At 36.5% G+C, this 17,483-nt stretch overlaps 1 protein-coding gene across 1 annotated transcript in view; it reads right to left on the bottom strand.

Moving 5' to 3' along the window:
• The window catches only part of phf2 (PHD finger protein 2), a 40,929-nt gene extending 25,776 nt beyond the window's left edge, over positions 1 to 15,153 (bottom strand). Inside the window, exons 1-5 of the mRNA XM_060857634.1 lie at positions 14,702 to 15,153; positions 3,130 to 3,215; positions 2,306 to 2,420; positions 768 to 928; positions 21 to 162 (exon numbers count right to left, since the gene is read on the bottom strand). Coding sequence (XP_060713617.1) covers positions 21 to 162; positions 768 to 928; positions 2,306 to 2,420; positions 3,130 to 3,215; positions 14,702 to 14,799 — 602 coding nt within the window. The 5' untranslated portion in view covers positions 14,800 to 15,153. The remainder of the gene's footprint in view (positions 1 to 20; positions 163 to 767; positions 929 to 2,305; positions 2,421 to 3,129; positions 3,216 to 14,701) is intronic.
• Positions 15,154 to 17,483: the final 2,330 nt, after the last annotated feature.

Genomic DNA, 17,483 nt, shown 5'->3' on the forward strand with positions numbered 1-17,483 from the left:
ATCCACACTGCTGTGCTCACCTTGTCTGTGAGAATTCCAGATTGATGACATTTAACACCTTCTTTCTGTTTGTGCTGTAATAATAATCCACAAATTCTTTTAACTTCATTTTGCTGTCTGTCTGTTTGGTGACATCCACAACATCCACAAGAACATCAGGCCCTGGAATAAAAAAGAGAAATAATTCCATATAAGTACCATTGATTATGGTTGAAAACACTGATACAGCAGCGTTCAGGGTTAAACATTCATGATGCACTGGTGCCCTCTAATGGACACTACTGATGAGAGCATTATGCAGGCTGCTGCATAATGTTAAAAATTATATACTGTTTAATTTTCCTTAATGAAAAGGATGAAAATTCTTGTTAATAGTTAAACCCAATTTTAACTAATAGTGCTAGGATGATGTGAAAATGACACCAAGTTTTGACACGCTTTTACAAATGTTCAAATACAGCAGCAGAACAGATTTCTAGTTGTTCAGTTACAGAAACTGCTACAATATTTTTAGGTATAGATATCTAACAATCTAATAAATAATAATACACTACCTTTTTGTAAGTGCATATACAAATTACCTGGAATTATTCCAGACTTAAAAACCCATGGCTGGCTTTTTATGAGAATCATTGTTAGCCATGTATCAAAGAAATTTAATAATTTTTAATACAGTTTAATACAGTTATTTAATACAATAATACAGTTAATAACACAAAACCTAAACCTATAAAAAATGTAAACATTTGAAAGATCTTAGTTCTTACCAACATAGTTTTCCACATCACTGACATAAAAGGTGGGAGCAGGCATGGTCATTCCAAGCCCCTCTTTCTTCTGAATCAAGATGGGCTCATTGAAGCCGTTTTCTTCTAGATAGTCCAAGGTTAGCTGATTCCCACTGAGCTTAACCACCACATCTTCTGAGCTGCAAAAAAGCACATTACAACCTTTTAAATGATGCTATTGTAGTATGTTAACAAAGATATCAGGAACTATTGTAAAATCTGTTGTATAAACACTACAGAAATTTTCCATTGTATAAACACTACAGTATAATGTGTCTCTGACCTAATTGGTATGAAGTGACCTGAATCAAACATTTAATGCAACAAATGTTGACCCAAAGTGTTTTTACAATATAAAATTTAGTTTCCAAAGATACTTAAAAAACATCAATAATAACAATTTAATACACATAGTGTATTTTAGGCGGATATTTCTCGCATTTATATCCTCAAAATTCAAAAAATGTTTCTTGCCTATTACAGATTATTATACAGATTATAATCTTGTATGTTATCGGTATTAGTAGCACATATCTCAATCTCAATCTACAATCTTTATCTCAGTCTACGGTATATGCTTTCTTACTTCAAGTGTCAGTAGTGTTGGGCAATATGACAATACAACATAGCTATCACAGAAAATGGCTTGAATGACACAAGGTTGGGGATTACCTTGATGAGGTCCAACCTATCACAGGGCACAATTACATATGCAAACACACCCTTTCACACTTTACAATTTCACAAACAATTTAAAGATGCTCATCAGCCTACAGTGCATGTCTTTGGATTGGTGGAGAGTAACCCCTAAATCACAGGGAATGCAAACTCTGTACAAAAAGGGTAAAGGCCAGGAATCAAACACCCACAGTTGTGAGGCAAGCATGCTAACCACTAAGCTACTGTTCCCCCTCCCTTTATTAAAGTTCAGTGTAGAATCATTTATTCTCATATTCACAATGGGTTACAAATTTGGTGAGCCAGCCAAGAGGGCAATAATCCAGAAGAGTATAAGAGAAAATACTGCCTGGGTAGGTAGAGGACTGCTGGCCACCATAGGGAAAAGGTAAGCACAATCGGATTTATTTTGCATTAGTAGTGATGATTAGTAGTGTATGTAATTTAACCTTAAAGTATTGTTAATTTTTTTTTTGTCTTTACTGGCTATAAACACACCCACACTTTATTGTATAATGTGATTTGTCAAAATGTCAGTACAGTATTTGTGTTATGCATAGTGGTACAGTGTGCGATATATTTTTGTTGTTGCTGTGTTTTATTGTTCTAGTCTATCCCATACAACTCTTTTCTAGTCTGCATAGCCATGCAGATTTTTTCAAAAATCATCCTCTAAAATCAGAATTATGATCAAAGAGTGCCATTCATTGATGGTAAAGAGGCACTAAAAAACTTGCACTGGGCTGGGTTTTCTGTTGGGAATAATGCATTATTAATACACAATATCAATAAAATATAAAGTAATGTTGAAAAGTAAAATTGAGCAAATGCAGCTGTACCTGGGGAACGTCCTGCTGCGCAGCTCCTTTATAAACACCTGACTGCCATTTTGAACCGGTTTAACGTCTCCGCTTTGCCCTGTGTCATGTTTATTCCAGTTCTTTTTCTTTTTCACTGCAAAGAAAAGTGCCAGAGGCATATAAATCTGGTTTAGCCAAAGCCCATGGTTCACCCAAATTTCTGGGTTAAGCTGACATTGCTAAGAAATGGCCTTGGAGTTATGCATTTATTGCCCTCACTCGCTGATTTCATAATTAAAAATACACAAAAAAATCAATGCAATTTTATACTGTATAAACAATTACATACCTTGAGTATGAAATAAATCAGAGAGCAAAAAATAAAAAAACATTGCTAAATAGACTGTATACATTTTGAGCAATAGGTTGTTATTTGCATGTTGGTCTGAATAAAAAAAATTGTGATATTTTAGCATGAAAAACATAACACAACACATAAAGGGCTGCACAATACATTGTAAGTTAACAATACAAATTATAATTTGGATTTTACAATGGGTGGGTATACACAAATCAGTCTGCTCACAAATACCAAATCTAAAGTCAATATTGTGTGTTGTGAGCAGCTGGAGCCCCAGATAAGCTGCTTCTTTAAGCTACTAAGCAATCACAGAATTTACATAAATAAACAGCAAAACTCTAGTCTCATCTTCAGACACTTTCCCATGGCATAAAGTGTGCATATAGTGTGCCTGTAGCTCATAATCCAGTAAGAAAAAACTTTCAAAGCACTGTAACACAATGAAAGATTAGAAAACAAATACATTTTCAAGATCATTAGACTGCAGCTAGAAAGTACTCACAGGTGGATTTGCCATGTGTCTTCTCACAGTTGGGGCAGTGGTAAATGTCAATGTCTGGTGCATCATCCTCATCCACTCCCACACAGCTACAGCACAAGAAAAACAGACAAAGATAAAGCCTTATGAGATTTTCAAAATAGAACAAAGCATACAAAACAAAGTTCCAGTTCCATATACTATGTCTATTAAACCTATATTATGCCATCAATTTTTAAGTATTTTGTAAAATATTATGAAGTAATTGCAGTGAAACAACTGAAACATTCCTCACAACCATTCATACTTGCTGTGTTGAACATCCTGAACACATGGGAAAGATTTCAGCAAAGGCAAAAAGTGAAGCTGCATGTCATGATTTTGCTATATTCTATATATGTGGTCATTCATAAGCCTACATGAATACTGAAACAGCAAAACCACCAATTACACCAATTGAACATACAGCAACGATTCTGTAAAAAAAAATCATAAAAATAAAAAAATTCAAATATAACAGAAACTTTATGAAACACATATCATAGCTACAAATCATATTTTACAAACATAATATATTCATAGTCTACAACATGTTGTAATTAGCATTATGTTTTGTAGTGTGCAGTGTAAACACTTTTTATCATATACCAGCTGTCACTTTATACTGCAAAACCTAGTCTTTGATATTACATACAAATATATGTGCTAACAGAAAACTAATGAAGGTATGACAACACCAAATATGTGACGTGTTGTATCAGTAAGAAATGTGTATCATGCTCCTTTCGATTAGATTACATTTTAAAATATGTTTATTTTAATCACATGAAAATAGATACAAAAATAGACACCAATCAGCCATAATTAAAACCACCTGCCTCTGAGCTATCAAAGCATGGACTTCACAAAACCTCTGAAAGTGGTATCTGGCACCAAGAAATTAGCAGCAGATCCTTTAAGTCTTGTAAATTATGAGGTGGTGCATCCATGGATCAAACCTGTTTGTCCAGCACATCCCACAGATGCTTGGATTGAAGTCTGGGGAATTTGGAGGCCAGGTCAACATTCTTTGTCACGTTCCTTGAAACCATTCTTGAGCAATTTTTGAAGTGTGATAGGACACATTGTCCTGTGATTAGGCAGAGGTGGGTAGAGTATCCAAAATCTGTACTCAAGTAAAAGTACAAGTACTTATGGAAATATTTACTCAAGTAAGAGTAAAAGTAACAATCTTAATAGTTACTTGAGTAAGAGTAAAAAAGTATCCGATGAAAAAACTACTCAAGTAGTTAGTTACTAGTTACTTCTCATCTGATTGATATGAAGCAAAAACCCTGATTTTCAAACTCCTTTTAAGATTAATTTACTTTATTCTTACATTTGTTACATTTTATAAGAAAGTACATGTATTCTTTAGGTAGGGATAAAACAAAATATAATCCCGTTTTTATTTTGTATATGTTCTACACTTTAGTGAAAAAAAAAACTTAGTCAAAAAAACTTAAGTGAGATGTCAGGATTTGCGTATAAATGCAAAACGTCTTACAGCATGCAATTCAATTTATTTTGTGGAACATGGATATGAAAATGCAGACTCTTATAATGAACGTTTGTTCATGAACGTGTTGTTTGTAGGGTTCACGGGATTGCACGAGAGCGTATATGAGGGAAAACATTCAGAAAGTGTGTGAAATGTAGTATTACGTTAAGGTCAAAGTGCCCATAGTTACCAAATTACCATCAAATAGGTATAATTTTGACACTTACCACTACGTGTTTTTTTAGGTTAGAGCTGGAATTCTTGTAAGCTGCGATGTCTGTTTGTTTTGGTGCACACAGAATGCATCGCATTATAAAGCTATTATTTTTTTACATCTTGGAGTGAAAATATAGAATTAATTTGAGGCCACGGGTGATCTGCCTTTGATAAAGCGCAAACGCCTTCCTCTGCTTCAGCCATCATCTTCCAACTAAAGGCGCGCTAAACTTCAACGGGAGATGCGCAGCATACTCTCGCGAAGCAGCCTCTCCAACGTCTCGCAAGACTTGTCATATAAACTAATTATTATTTATTAAATCTCATATTTATTACCATTTGAGTAACGGAGGAATGCCGCCGATTGTAGCGAAGTAAAAGTAAAGTTTTTCCACTAAAAATCTACTTGAGTAAGAGTAAAAGTACGCATCTTTAATTATACTCAAAAAGTACAAGTTACCCAAAAAATGTACTCAAGTAATTGTAACGAAGTAAATGTAATTCGTTACTACCCACCTCTGTGATTAGGGAATACTGTTGGTATTAAGGAGTGTACTTTGTTCAGCATTTAGGTAGGTTTTACATGTACAAAATCCAAATAAATGCCTCAGTTTCTCAGCAGATTAGCTCTTAATAGATGCCCATAGATGTAATAGAAAACGTGATTCATCTATCCAGGCCACCTTCTCCATCTTCCTGCTTTTAAAGACAGGGTTCAGTATGGGCAATCTGATCAGTCTGGAGCTACAAAGCCCCATATGAGGCAATCTATGATGTACTGTGTGTTCCAATACATTTCTCTAATGACCAGAATTAATGTTATGGCTGAGTGGTAATTTTTTCTTGTTTAAATGTGTAAATTTTTATTTGATTCATTGCACTATACTGTATGTGCTACCCTTCGCCGAGTATCTCTGTATCCAGATAGATGGATACAGAGGAACCCTTTCAAAATGACAATTGAATTTGAATTGCATAGCTTGATGAAGGACAACTGCTACACAATTTGGAGTGAAGTATATAAGAAGTTCCAGGAAAGCTCATGATCTCAACTCAGCTCATTTATCAGTAGCACTTGGTTCATCTCTGCAGCTGTGAAAAGATGAGGGTTAACAGGACTCTCCATGTCCTCATGCAAAACTTCCACATTCCTGGCAGAAGAGGGAGCCATACAGAAGTAAATATTGCCATAGGAGTCACCCATGTGGGCTGCTCTCCAGTACTATATTACTGCCATAAGTAGAGGACAAAATATTTTGTATTCACTTCATTCATATATTTGGCAATGTGGAGCTTAAACTGTTTTAATTGGGTGAAACACAGTATGAACATAAATAATAACTTATATGCACTCTATTAACATGTAGGAAACATTGGCCATTAATCACTGTCTCACAGGAAAAACAAGCACCTTCACAATTCAGGACCCAGCAGGTTAGTGTCAAGCGTTCATCTCTCTTCTGCGCTAACCTGTTTCTTTTAAAACAACTTGTGGTTAAACCACCTTGTAGATATATACAGTCAACTGCAGTATTTGTGACACCCTTGGTAAAGATTTGAGCTTCATCACACACTGAAATATATCTAAATCTAACCTTACGTCTAACCTTGATTATAGTATCAATACAGAATATTACCATCTCTGGGGATTTCTTGTGGAATCTCCTCTTCACCTCAAGTGGGGTTTAGGTAAGGTGACTCATATGACGATGACAAAAGCTATCCAGCATATGCACATATGTTTAATTAGAATCATTTTACTGTAGCTTACTGACACAAGCAGCTACATTTTAATTTCATATCTCCTGGTATTTCATCAACATATTTTATGTCTCACTGATGCCATGTATAATAATAAGGTTAACATGGTCTCATCGAACATCACAGATCCCAACCATATTTAACTCTGATGATTGGGTTATTTTTTGTATTTAAAAAAATTAATGAATAAAAAAATAAATAATAATAATAATAATTTAAAATAAATAAATGAATAAATATATTAATATAATATAATAATAAATAAAAGTATTTCAATGCACATTACAGTTTCTACTTCAATAAACTTTTTATGTAAAACTTTAAATTATTTTCTAATTATTGCATTATTACTGAAATGAATTGATTTGACACTTTGTTGTAGGCTTAAGTATTTTTTTGTCAATCAAAATATCCAGCCATGTTTTTCTTTCATCTGAAAAAAGAGCAGTTTTTGACCAGTTAGAAGCTTTAAGGGGTTTTTCTAATAAATATAATGACTGATCGTAAATATATACTTGAAATATGTTAGCTCCTGAAAACATACAATGAAAGATTTTATTTTACCGTAACAAACTTTTTCAGTTTACAGAAAAAGCGGGCACAATATCCAGTTAAGACAAGAGCACAGATCAAAAGATTACACGTGAGATGGAGAGTAAGGACGGGGCTTCTGGGAATTTCGGTTCATATAGGAAAGGTCAAAACTGAGTAACCTGAGTAGCCATCAATCATTCCAGATTCTTATGTCCAAGTGCTCATTTTTATTTAGGAAAACGTACAACTTTCTGTGTATGTTTTGAGTCATAGCTCAAAGAAGTGTAAAACATTTAATGTTGGCAGGCCTGCAGTGCTTTATCATGGCATACTTTCAAAATATGTCTGTTAACATGGAGGTGGTGTCTCATTCTAGATTTTGAGACTTTAGTGACCCTAAAATGGTACCATCTTCTGCAGATCTCTGTAATGCTTGGAAAAGTCTTCCTCTCCAATCCCCCTCCTCAACCTTTGCATAGTACCAAAAAATGTGTGTCCTCTCTCAGACAAATGTGTTACAGCACTGGATATAGACATTTTTTAATACTGTGCTAAAAATTGTATGCAGATTCTGTCTGATTTAATGCATGCCAACACATTTTAGCCTCAATTCATTTGTATACACTAATGTCCCCCAAGCTGATGAATGAAAGGGAACTGGGTCTCTATGTCACCACATATTTATCCCTTAGTAAAACAGGAAGTCATATTGACCATATAAGACCCAAATGAAAAAGGTAAAATATACACAGAAGCATGCTTCTCTAACATTTGGTTCATGAAAATAGGTGTACTAATACTTATAACTCATTTGATTTTGTTAGCATTTTTTTTCTTAGTATTTTTATTGTATATTTTATATATTTATATTTTCAGCATGCAATTAAGCTAAGTTACCCCAAGGGAAAAACCTCAAAACTAAAATTACAGCCAAATGTATAATTAACGTCACTGTTAAACAGCAAAAATCTTGCCAGCAATTCTGAAGCTTCTGAAGTAATTTTATTTTGAAGGGAATAGACTTCCTATGCTGCAATATGCACTGAATGCTTAATGGTAATGCATTTTCATTGCTGGAGAAGCTCAGACAGCTGCCTAAAGTTAGCAAGATGGCAAGATGGTGACTCCTAAATGCTTTTTATAAAATACTACTGATCAATTACAGCCATGGCAGTAGCAATAGCTCACATAAACACTCTTAATAAAGACAGAACTGTAATAAATGTTTTATGTAACCAATAATTGCTTCCAACTGAGCAAGAAGATGAGTATGAAACTATGATGAACCAACTAGGCAGTATTTTAAACACTTCACCATTTAGGACTATGCTGCTTTATCTGTACTAATTATTATCATTAGTATACATCTTCCTGATCGTCGTGGCTTATGCAGCTGGAGAAAAGGATGTTAATAAATTATTCACTTGAGTGGCAAGTCTATCCACATATCCACACCAAAAACACAGCATCGAGAACTGAATCTGCTGGAGAAATGCAGTCTGTGGCATCGGTGTTAAGGTGCCGAAAGAAAGAAGACCTCACACACACACACACAAACATAGAATATATATATATATATATATATATATATATATATATATATATATATATATATATATATATATATATATATGTTACATGATTAGTTAAAAACAGTACATTGTTTTTAATACATTTAAAGATCAAATTTTAAAAAAAATAAAATACCATGCCATTTAATTCTACTCTACTTACTTGCATGACTATAGTGTAATCATACTATACACGATATGTACTTCATGTACTTCCACTCTCATTGCATCCCCTGCGCACACAAAAATGTAACATGACTAATTAATATGTAGCTCTTTGGCCAAGCCACAATATCAACCCCAAGTCTTAAATATGACAAAGATAAAAGGGGAAGTATAAAAGGTTCCGGCATTCTTTAAGCCTGATAAAATTAGCCAGAAAAGGTTGCCTTAAGGAGGGAGACACACTCTCTCTCTCTCGCTCTCTCTTGGTGAGCATGTGTGTGTTTATGTCATAAACTAGTTTCCCTTAGTGTGTACCAATGTGTACCAATAAACAAGCTAACTAGCCTGCCAAACATAAATTTGGCTAAAAAACTACTTTTTAATGTTTGCAACTAAATCAACGTAAATAATTTTTGCAACTAAAATATAGGACTAAGCAGCACACTAGATATTTTACTTAGATGGTGAGCTAGTTAGTAGAAAGCAATATTACTTTATCTTCATCTTTGGCCAAGTATAAATTGATGTTTAGAATACAGTGTTATTCTTCTTAGATTTGCACATGAGCTGCAATAAGACTGTAGTGTATTTGTATATTATTAATGTATGAATAACATTAATATTAATGTATGATTTTGTTTTGTGGTGTACTTAATAACTGTACATTTGTGTATTTTATTATTTTAAATAAAACCAGGACCAGTGTAAAATCTACCTTTAAAATCACATCGAGCAAAATAACAAGTTAGGGATTTGAGATAGGTATTTTTAAACTACAGAAAATATAGATTTTACGTAAACTAGGCAAAATGTGAAACATCCGGGTCTCCCAGGGAAAAGTATACATATTCAGTGGATTGAATTCCCCATTTAGCCTATAGCATATAGGCATCTGTCACGATCCATGAAGTAAAGTGAAGAGTTGTTGAGAACAGTTAAGTGAACAACAGCTTTGGCTGTTAGCTGTTAATGATTGCCAGCAAACTAACATTAACATAGACTAACTAGGTTTAGCGTTACCTAAATAGTTAAACTGGGCAGACCTGTTTAACATCTACATTATACTTGCTATTTGAGTAGAAGTTTTTCATTTGTTTGTCCACTCGGAAAGACATTATTTTTCCCTGGGAATCACGGAAGCTTCACCTTTGGCCTACATTATATAAGTTTTGTATTTCTGTGATTTAGATGTTTGAGATTTTCATTTTTGATATCTGAATTTCCATTTTTGACATTTGAATTTAATTATATAATGAATTATTGAATTGTTATATAATTCCTATGTTTTGAAAAACATATCTCACCCCTATCAAGCAGTCATAAATGTACTTTTTTATTTACACCATAAAAAATGTTCAGGTTAACATGATATGTGTATATAATTGAAATATCCAAAATTCCTATCCACTTTTGTCAGCTTCTAAATTCCAACTCTATATTAGAGAAGTTTAAAAATCCAAGTTTGCTTGCAATAGCATTCCTAAGTCAAACTCACTTCAAACTGTGTCAACTGTGTCAGTATCTCAAATAGACTTCCTTATCTGATTTCTGACACAAAATGATCTGTGAATACGGTTAAACGTACAATGCATTGCATTATAAGCAGCACTTTGTTAGAAGTGATAGCATTTAATTAAACTTGTCCAATTAAATTATTCATCTATCAAAGTTTGTTTAATTCACTATATATAGAGAGAATTAAAAAGCTTATGTAATCAACAATTCACAGCATACATTTTGTCATGACAATAAAAAAACAAATATTGAAAATGCTAAATGTTTAAACAGATGACTGTTCAATTGGACTTCTCCGTGGCAGTGATATGCTCGCAATTGACAGCAGCATTTTTCATAACTTTCTTTGTCTTTCTTTATCTACTATCTGAGTACCAGGGATGTAATTCATATATTTACCACAAATTGTCAAATTTGGCATTTAAAATAATAGGGTATTTGTAGTGTACAAGTGTAGAGAATGAAAACAGTACATAGGACAATACACAACCTTTGTTAACATGAACAGTACAGCTGGGGAAAACTAGAAAACATGGAGGAGTCACCTGAGCTCAGTATATAGCTATTATGGGGAACAGGGTTCAGAATGGACACTCTGACCATTCTTCAGCTACATAGCAAGATGCAATGCAATGTGTGTTCTATGTGAATCCTTTCTTTTCTTGCCACCATTAACCTTTTTAGTAATTTGTGCTACAGTAGCTCTTATGTGGAATTGGACCAGATGAGCGAGACTCCACTTCCCATGCACCTCCACAAGTCTTGGGTTTACCAGCTGTCCTTTCTTGGACCACTTTTGGTAGGTACTAGCCACTGTATATCAAGAATAGCCCACAAGACCTTGTGTTTTAGAGATGCTCTAACCCAGTCATCTATCCATCATAATCTGTCACTTGTCAAAATCGCACAAATGTTTGTACATTTTTCCTGCTTCCATCACATCAACTTTGAGAACTGTCTGTTCACTTGCTACCTAATATGTCCCACCCCATTACAGGTTTAAATTAATTCACTTCACCTGTCAGGAGTTTTAATGTTATTGCTGATCAGTACAAACTAAATTCTACTTGCATACTAGTATTTGGTTAAAAACTACTTATCTATTCCATTATATTCCATACTATTTATGTGTTCTGTCTGTTCTGAGGAAGTATCTTGTGTCCTACAGTGATTAACAGGTTGCTAATGCATGTTTGCATGTGAGTTTGTGCTTATAGACTCAATTTTAATGAATGGTTATTTGTTCACCTTTGTTGATTTTGTGGCTTCCAGAGTCAGGATGTGCAGGTTGAGGTTAGGTTTGTTTGGAAGCTAAATTCAAGGTGTTTGATTAGGCAGCAATAATACAGAAAGCAGGTGAAGAATTGTTTCATTTGTTACAACATATGGTCATTGATGCTGTAGATTTGCTTGGTATGTTTTGGATATCTGACTTTTAAATTAGTTCAGTCAACTGCAAACATGTACATACAAGTGAAAATGAGTTAAACTCCACATAGTGCTCTTCTCTGTTATGAAGGTATGAGCTGCAGATGATAAGCCACCTCAGAGTCTGCAACTCACAGTTTCTCAGATTGGCTCTGTGCCCAGCAGACTGAGACGGGATAGAAGCGATGATGTCATTCATTGCTACCTCAAAACAAGGAGTCACAAAACAAACAGGACCATACAGGGCTGAGCTATAAGCCTGAAAGCTGCAGAAATCTTCACTCAGGCAACTACTGTTGAAGAATATGACTTTGAAGGTTTTGAATTGCTAATGAATTGAATTGCTTGTTGTGTGTCATTGTGAATGGACTTGTGTTATAATGTTGAAAACATTACTGCATTCATTTAAAGGGCTCCCTCTGTCCAGTGAGCCTAAGCAGTAACACAACAAGCACAGGAATAACTCAGTGGTTAAGATGCTGTGCCTGTGACTAAAAGGAGCAACAGAAAAGCATTTGCTCCGTCATTGGGAGTTTGCATGTTCAAATCTCCATGAATCCACTGTCATCTGTGGATAGATGCCAAGAGACCAAATCTGGCTGTGTGTTCTTAGTGGTCAGGGTGGCATACTCTATCTGCTGTCAATCACAGTGACATTATCCATTCGTGGGAGTATGTGAACTTATGTATGCTGAGGACAACACAAAACATGTTCCACAGCATGGGCAGCAGATTGAAAAAACTGTGGCTACATTTGAATGATGGGGCAAGCAGTCTATTGGCTAGGGATTAGCAGGTGACCAAATTTGGTGAAGAAAATGAAGGGGAAAATTATAAATCACAAATGCTAACAGGTGTGTATTTGTGTGTGTGTGTGTGTGTGTGTGTGTGTGTGTGTGTGTGTGTGTGTGTGTGTGTGTGTGTGAACTAATGTGCTTACCCCAATAGTTTCCCTGCTGAGATAGATTTTAACCCTTGAATAAAAATGAGATAAATGTATGTCATTCTGGAAAAGGGTGTCTGCTAAATAATGTAAATATCATAAGAGCAGTAAACTACTTATAATAATCATAAGTTTATACTGCCAATGCACATTCCTAACCAAAGACATAGAATAAGTGTTTACTAAAGTTCAGCTACACACCCAGGGAGTGAATACAACACTGTATTATAAATTCAACACTGCTTTTGTTAACACATTAGTACTAATAAGTAAGGGTGCACTTGACATTATAGGCATGAAATGACACTTTAAGGGTTTATTAAACCCAATTAATGTTTATTCAACATTGCAAGTGTCAGTGCAACACATGAATAATGAAATAAACCCTGCGCTACTCAATTGAATAGCATAAAACAGATCAAGGCTTCACGTTCACTAAAGACAGACCAAGGCTGTTTTATCTTTCTATTACTGGTCAACTATGTCTACATAGCAATGTATGGGGAGACAGTATACATGCTGAAAGTGTGAGGAAAGAGCAGGACATTGATAAAGAAAGATCCGGGACAATTCAGTCACTTTCTGCCTTCACAAGCTATCAAACATGCATTACGCAGCATCATGTAAAGTACACACAGGGCACTCAGGGCCAGGCTATTGTCTGACCAGCACAATAACTCGTGTCACGTGTGTCCATGAAGCGGTGTCTTTATCGGGCTTTACTGAGATTGTGAACGTTCGCTATGAGTTTTCAATGACTAATAAGGTGGAACGGTAGCTTTAACGATATCGTTACAGAGCAAGTCCCTCGGGCACTAAGCATTTACTACCCCCCCCCCCCCCCCCCCCCCTAGAGTCACGTTCGTAGTTCAAACAATTTCTTGAAAATGTCTCCAACTACTCCAGAAAAAAATCCAGTGTTTTCAAATGATCACCAGACAAACGTCTATCTGACTTTTTTTTCTTAACGAACACACGGATCATCAAGGGGTTAAAATAGGCGCGTAAATGTCTCTATCAATGAGCTGTAACTCTCCTTCAACTGTTTACATGAACGACAGGCTGTTATGGGAGAACCTACACCATCTGTGCGGGGGGAAAACGTCGCGTGTCTACATTCTTCTGAGACACATTCTGGGAGAAAAAATATATATTTATAACTAAACTACTTCCAGTATTGCGGCGGGTTGAACTCATTTCCTTCGACCAGCCTACACACCGCTGTCAGTGGACGGGTTCCGGTGCCCACACGTTTAGTCTTCTTTAGCAGCGAGCAATAGAAGCGGCACTCATTCGCGAGATAGAATCGGTTATGATCGATAAACGTGTGTGCGTGGCTTTGTAGTGACAGAAGAGCTGTGAACGTGCAAATCTCTGGCACAAGTAGCCTATTATTCTTCCAGCACGAAACGACCCATCTCTTCGTAGGAGAGCGAGGGCAGATTCGGGCTATATAAATACCCTAGACCATGTTTAAAACACAACGAGGCTAATAAGACATATCTATATTTAGATAAATAGACCGAGAAATCTACAGTAATACTAGTTGGAAATTAAATGCAATGAAATAAACGGGAGCCACAGCAGGAACGCGTTGCTTTCGGCTCTCCCCCGACAACAGTACATAAGTCCATACACACCAAGTGTACGATAAGAGCGCAAAAAAGCACTAAATACACAAAACATTTTGTCCCTATAACAATAGTAACGACAGAAATGCAATTAAAACTGACAAAATGTTGACAAAAATGTCTCCAGAAAGACAGCTACATGTAACTCCGCCTTCTTCTTCAAGCGGCCTCTCGCGCTTTTGGGCGAACACAAACGTAGAGCTGTTATACCTCGCGAGTACAGCACACAAGGACAAATTTGGGCCACATTCGTACACAATTAGGAAAATTTAAAAAGATATAAAGTCGTTACCTGCCGTGAAACCAGTCTTTGCAGGCATCGCATTCGATCATGAACTGGGTTACGTCGTACGGTAATCTGCAGATGCAATACACTGGTACAGTCGCCATGTTAGCTCAGTTCCCAACAGCAGCGGAGGGAGATAGAAGGAGAAAGAGAAAGAGACGGGGGCAGCAGGGAAGGCAACCGACACGGCAATATGAAGACCGTCAGCACGCTCGCGCCTCCGCCGTACAAGCATTCATACTCGAGCAGATCCCGAATCACGCACACAGGCTGAATTATTCCGCGAGCGCATCGCAGAGGTTACAATGTTTCCTCAAGCGCAATACCGCGTGCATGCCCCCTGGTGACTACAGTCTACTGTAGTGTGTCCGAAAAGCATAAGACAATGTAGCTATGTTTTCCTTATGATATCGCTCAGGCGGGTTATGAGATGAGTGGAAGGCATTAGTGCGGCTCCTTGCGGGAAGTTTTGGGGGCGTTTAGAGCGCGAGGTCTCCCCGCGAGCCACTGCGCCGGTGCATTGAATGCAAGCTTCATCACCGGAGAAAACAGCGGAACTGTTCGCCGAGCTCACCGTCAGCTCTGCACACTGAGTGTGCAGTTGTGGGGGCTGAATAAAACCAACCAAACGCGCTAAGTGCCGGTATAATACCATATTGGATAAAAACGATATCCTTAAGTTTCTGATACACACACACGTATATACACAAATGTTCACAATTTTCTGAGCAGTGCTACGCTTCAGCCTAGTGCAAAATATATGTTAATATAAGAAGTTTAACTTTAACGGTAACAAAATATAAGGGACCCCAAGTTAATAGTGTAAAATAATATTTTGACTATTTATTGGAGGCACATTCATTTTAATTCATAAACTTTCCACCAATTGAGCACATTTATGTCCAAGTTGATTTTGATATAAAATGGAAATTGTTCAGTCTTTTTATGAGTGTATTAAGCACTGAATCTTTAGGGGGTTGTAAAACACTGTCGGTTTTAAACACTTAACGGAAACTTTATTAGGATTGTAGTACTGTAAGTACATACATCTGCTCCTTCTTGCAATTATCAAATCAGCCAGTCAAGTGTTAGCCAACCAGCAGCACAGTGCCTAATATCATGCAGGTACAGTTGAAGAGCTAAAGTGTGATCAGTCTTTCTTACAAAAACATTCTAGATTGTAAATATAATTTCCTGTTCACTGACTCTTACAGGCCACCCAACCGATTTTTAGTTGTATACAGGTCTGGTCTCTGTCATTTAAAAACATTGATCTGTGAACATTGAAGCCATTTCTTTGACTTGCATAATGCATGTTTTGGGTCGTTGTCGTGCTGAATAGTGAAATTATTTCTTCTTTCAACTTCAGCTTACTAGCAGACACCTGAAGACACCAAAATCTCCAATTTTTAGCTATTCATAGTATTCAAGTATTTCTAAGTATTGGAATATTTCATTAGATAATCAAACAAAGAAATTATTTATTATACAGAAAAGACAAACCTTTGAGTAAAGTATGCTTTTTTATGCACATATTTGATCAGGGCTCCTTTTGCACAAATTGATTTAATGCAGCATGGCATGGAGGAGATCAGCATATGGCACTTCTAAGGTTGCTGATAGTTGCCTTCAGCTCATCTGTATTATGGGGTCTGGTGTTTCTCATCTTCTTCTTGACAATACCACATAGATTCTCTAGAGGGTTCAGGTCAGCTGAGTTGACCATCCAGTCCAGTACAGTAATACCACGGTCAGCAAACCTGTTCCAAATAGTTTTGGCACTGTGGGGAGGGGGCAAGTCCTGCTGGAAAAGGAAATCAGCATCTCCATAAAGCTTGTCAGCATATAGAAGAGTACAGTGCTCTAAAAAAAACTCTTAAATAGAAGTTTGCATTGACTTTGGACACAGTAGACCAACACGAGCAGATAACATGGCATGCCAAATCTTCACTGACTGTGGACACTTTACATCAGATTTTAAGAAGCATGGATTCTGGGACCACTGAGTAATACTCCAGCTCTTCTCCTTACCCCAGGTAAGACGCTTCTGAGTTATGGTTTAGGAGTTGACACGTGTAGCCCATTTCCTGCACTTCTGTGTGGGGTGGCTATCGATGCACTGACTCAAGCCTCAGACCTTGTGATGCTCCCCCATGTTCTTGAATCTGCTTTGCTTTACAACCTTCTCAAGGCAAACAGTGCAAGACAAAAGAAAAAAGACAGTGCAAACAATACATTACACAAAAGACAATACACAAAATAAGCAGGGATCAGTGTACATACTGTATGTTCTATAGTACATGTGCAGAAATATTGGAATGAACACTTAAATAGCAGCTGCAGTGATATGAGGTATTGTAAAGTATTGTGCAAAACAGCAATTGACTGAAATGTGCAAGACAGCATGAGCCAAGAACAAAAACTGTGTGCAAAAACTGCATGTAAACAGTTTGATATGGGTGGTGCTGTGTACATGGATGTATATTGGAAGAGTCCCATACATTCATTGCGAGCCAACCTAAAGTAACTAAGTAGGAAAGCTCAGATGAATAATATTTACATTTCATGGATAATTTGTAGCTATTCATAGGGGGGGGGGGGGGGGGGGTCGTGGCCTAATGGTTTGAGAGTTTGACTCCTAACCCTAAGGTTGTGGATTCGAGTCTCGGGCCGGCAATACCACGACTGAGGTGCCCTGGAGCAAGGCACCAAACCCCGGGTGTGCGTTCAGGGTGTGTGTGTGTTCACTGCTGTGTGTGTGCACTTTGGATAGGTTAAATGCAGAGAA

The sequence above is a fragment of the Tachysurus vachellii genome, chromosome 22 (assembly GCF_030014155.1).
Source record: "Tachysurus vachellii isolate PV-2020 chromosome 22, HZAU_Pvac_v1, whole genome shotgun sequence".
NCBI classification, from domain to species: domain Eukaryota; kingdom Metazoa; phylum Chordata; class Actinopteri; order Siluriformes; family Bagridae; genus Tachysurus; species Tachysurus vachellii.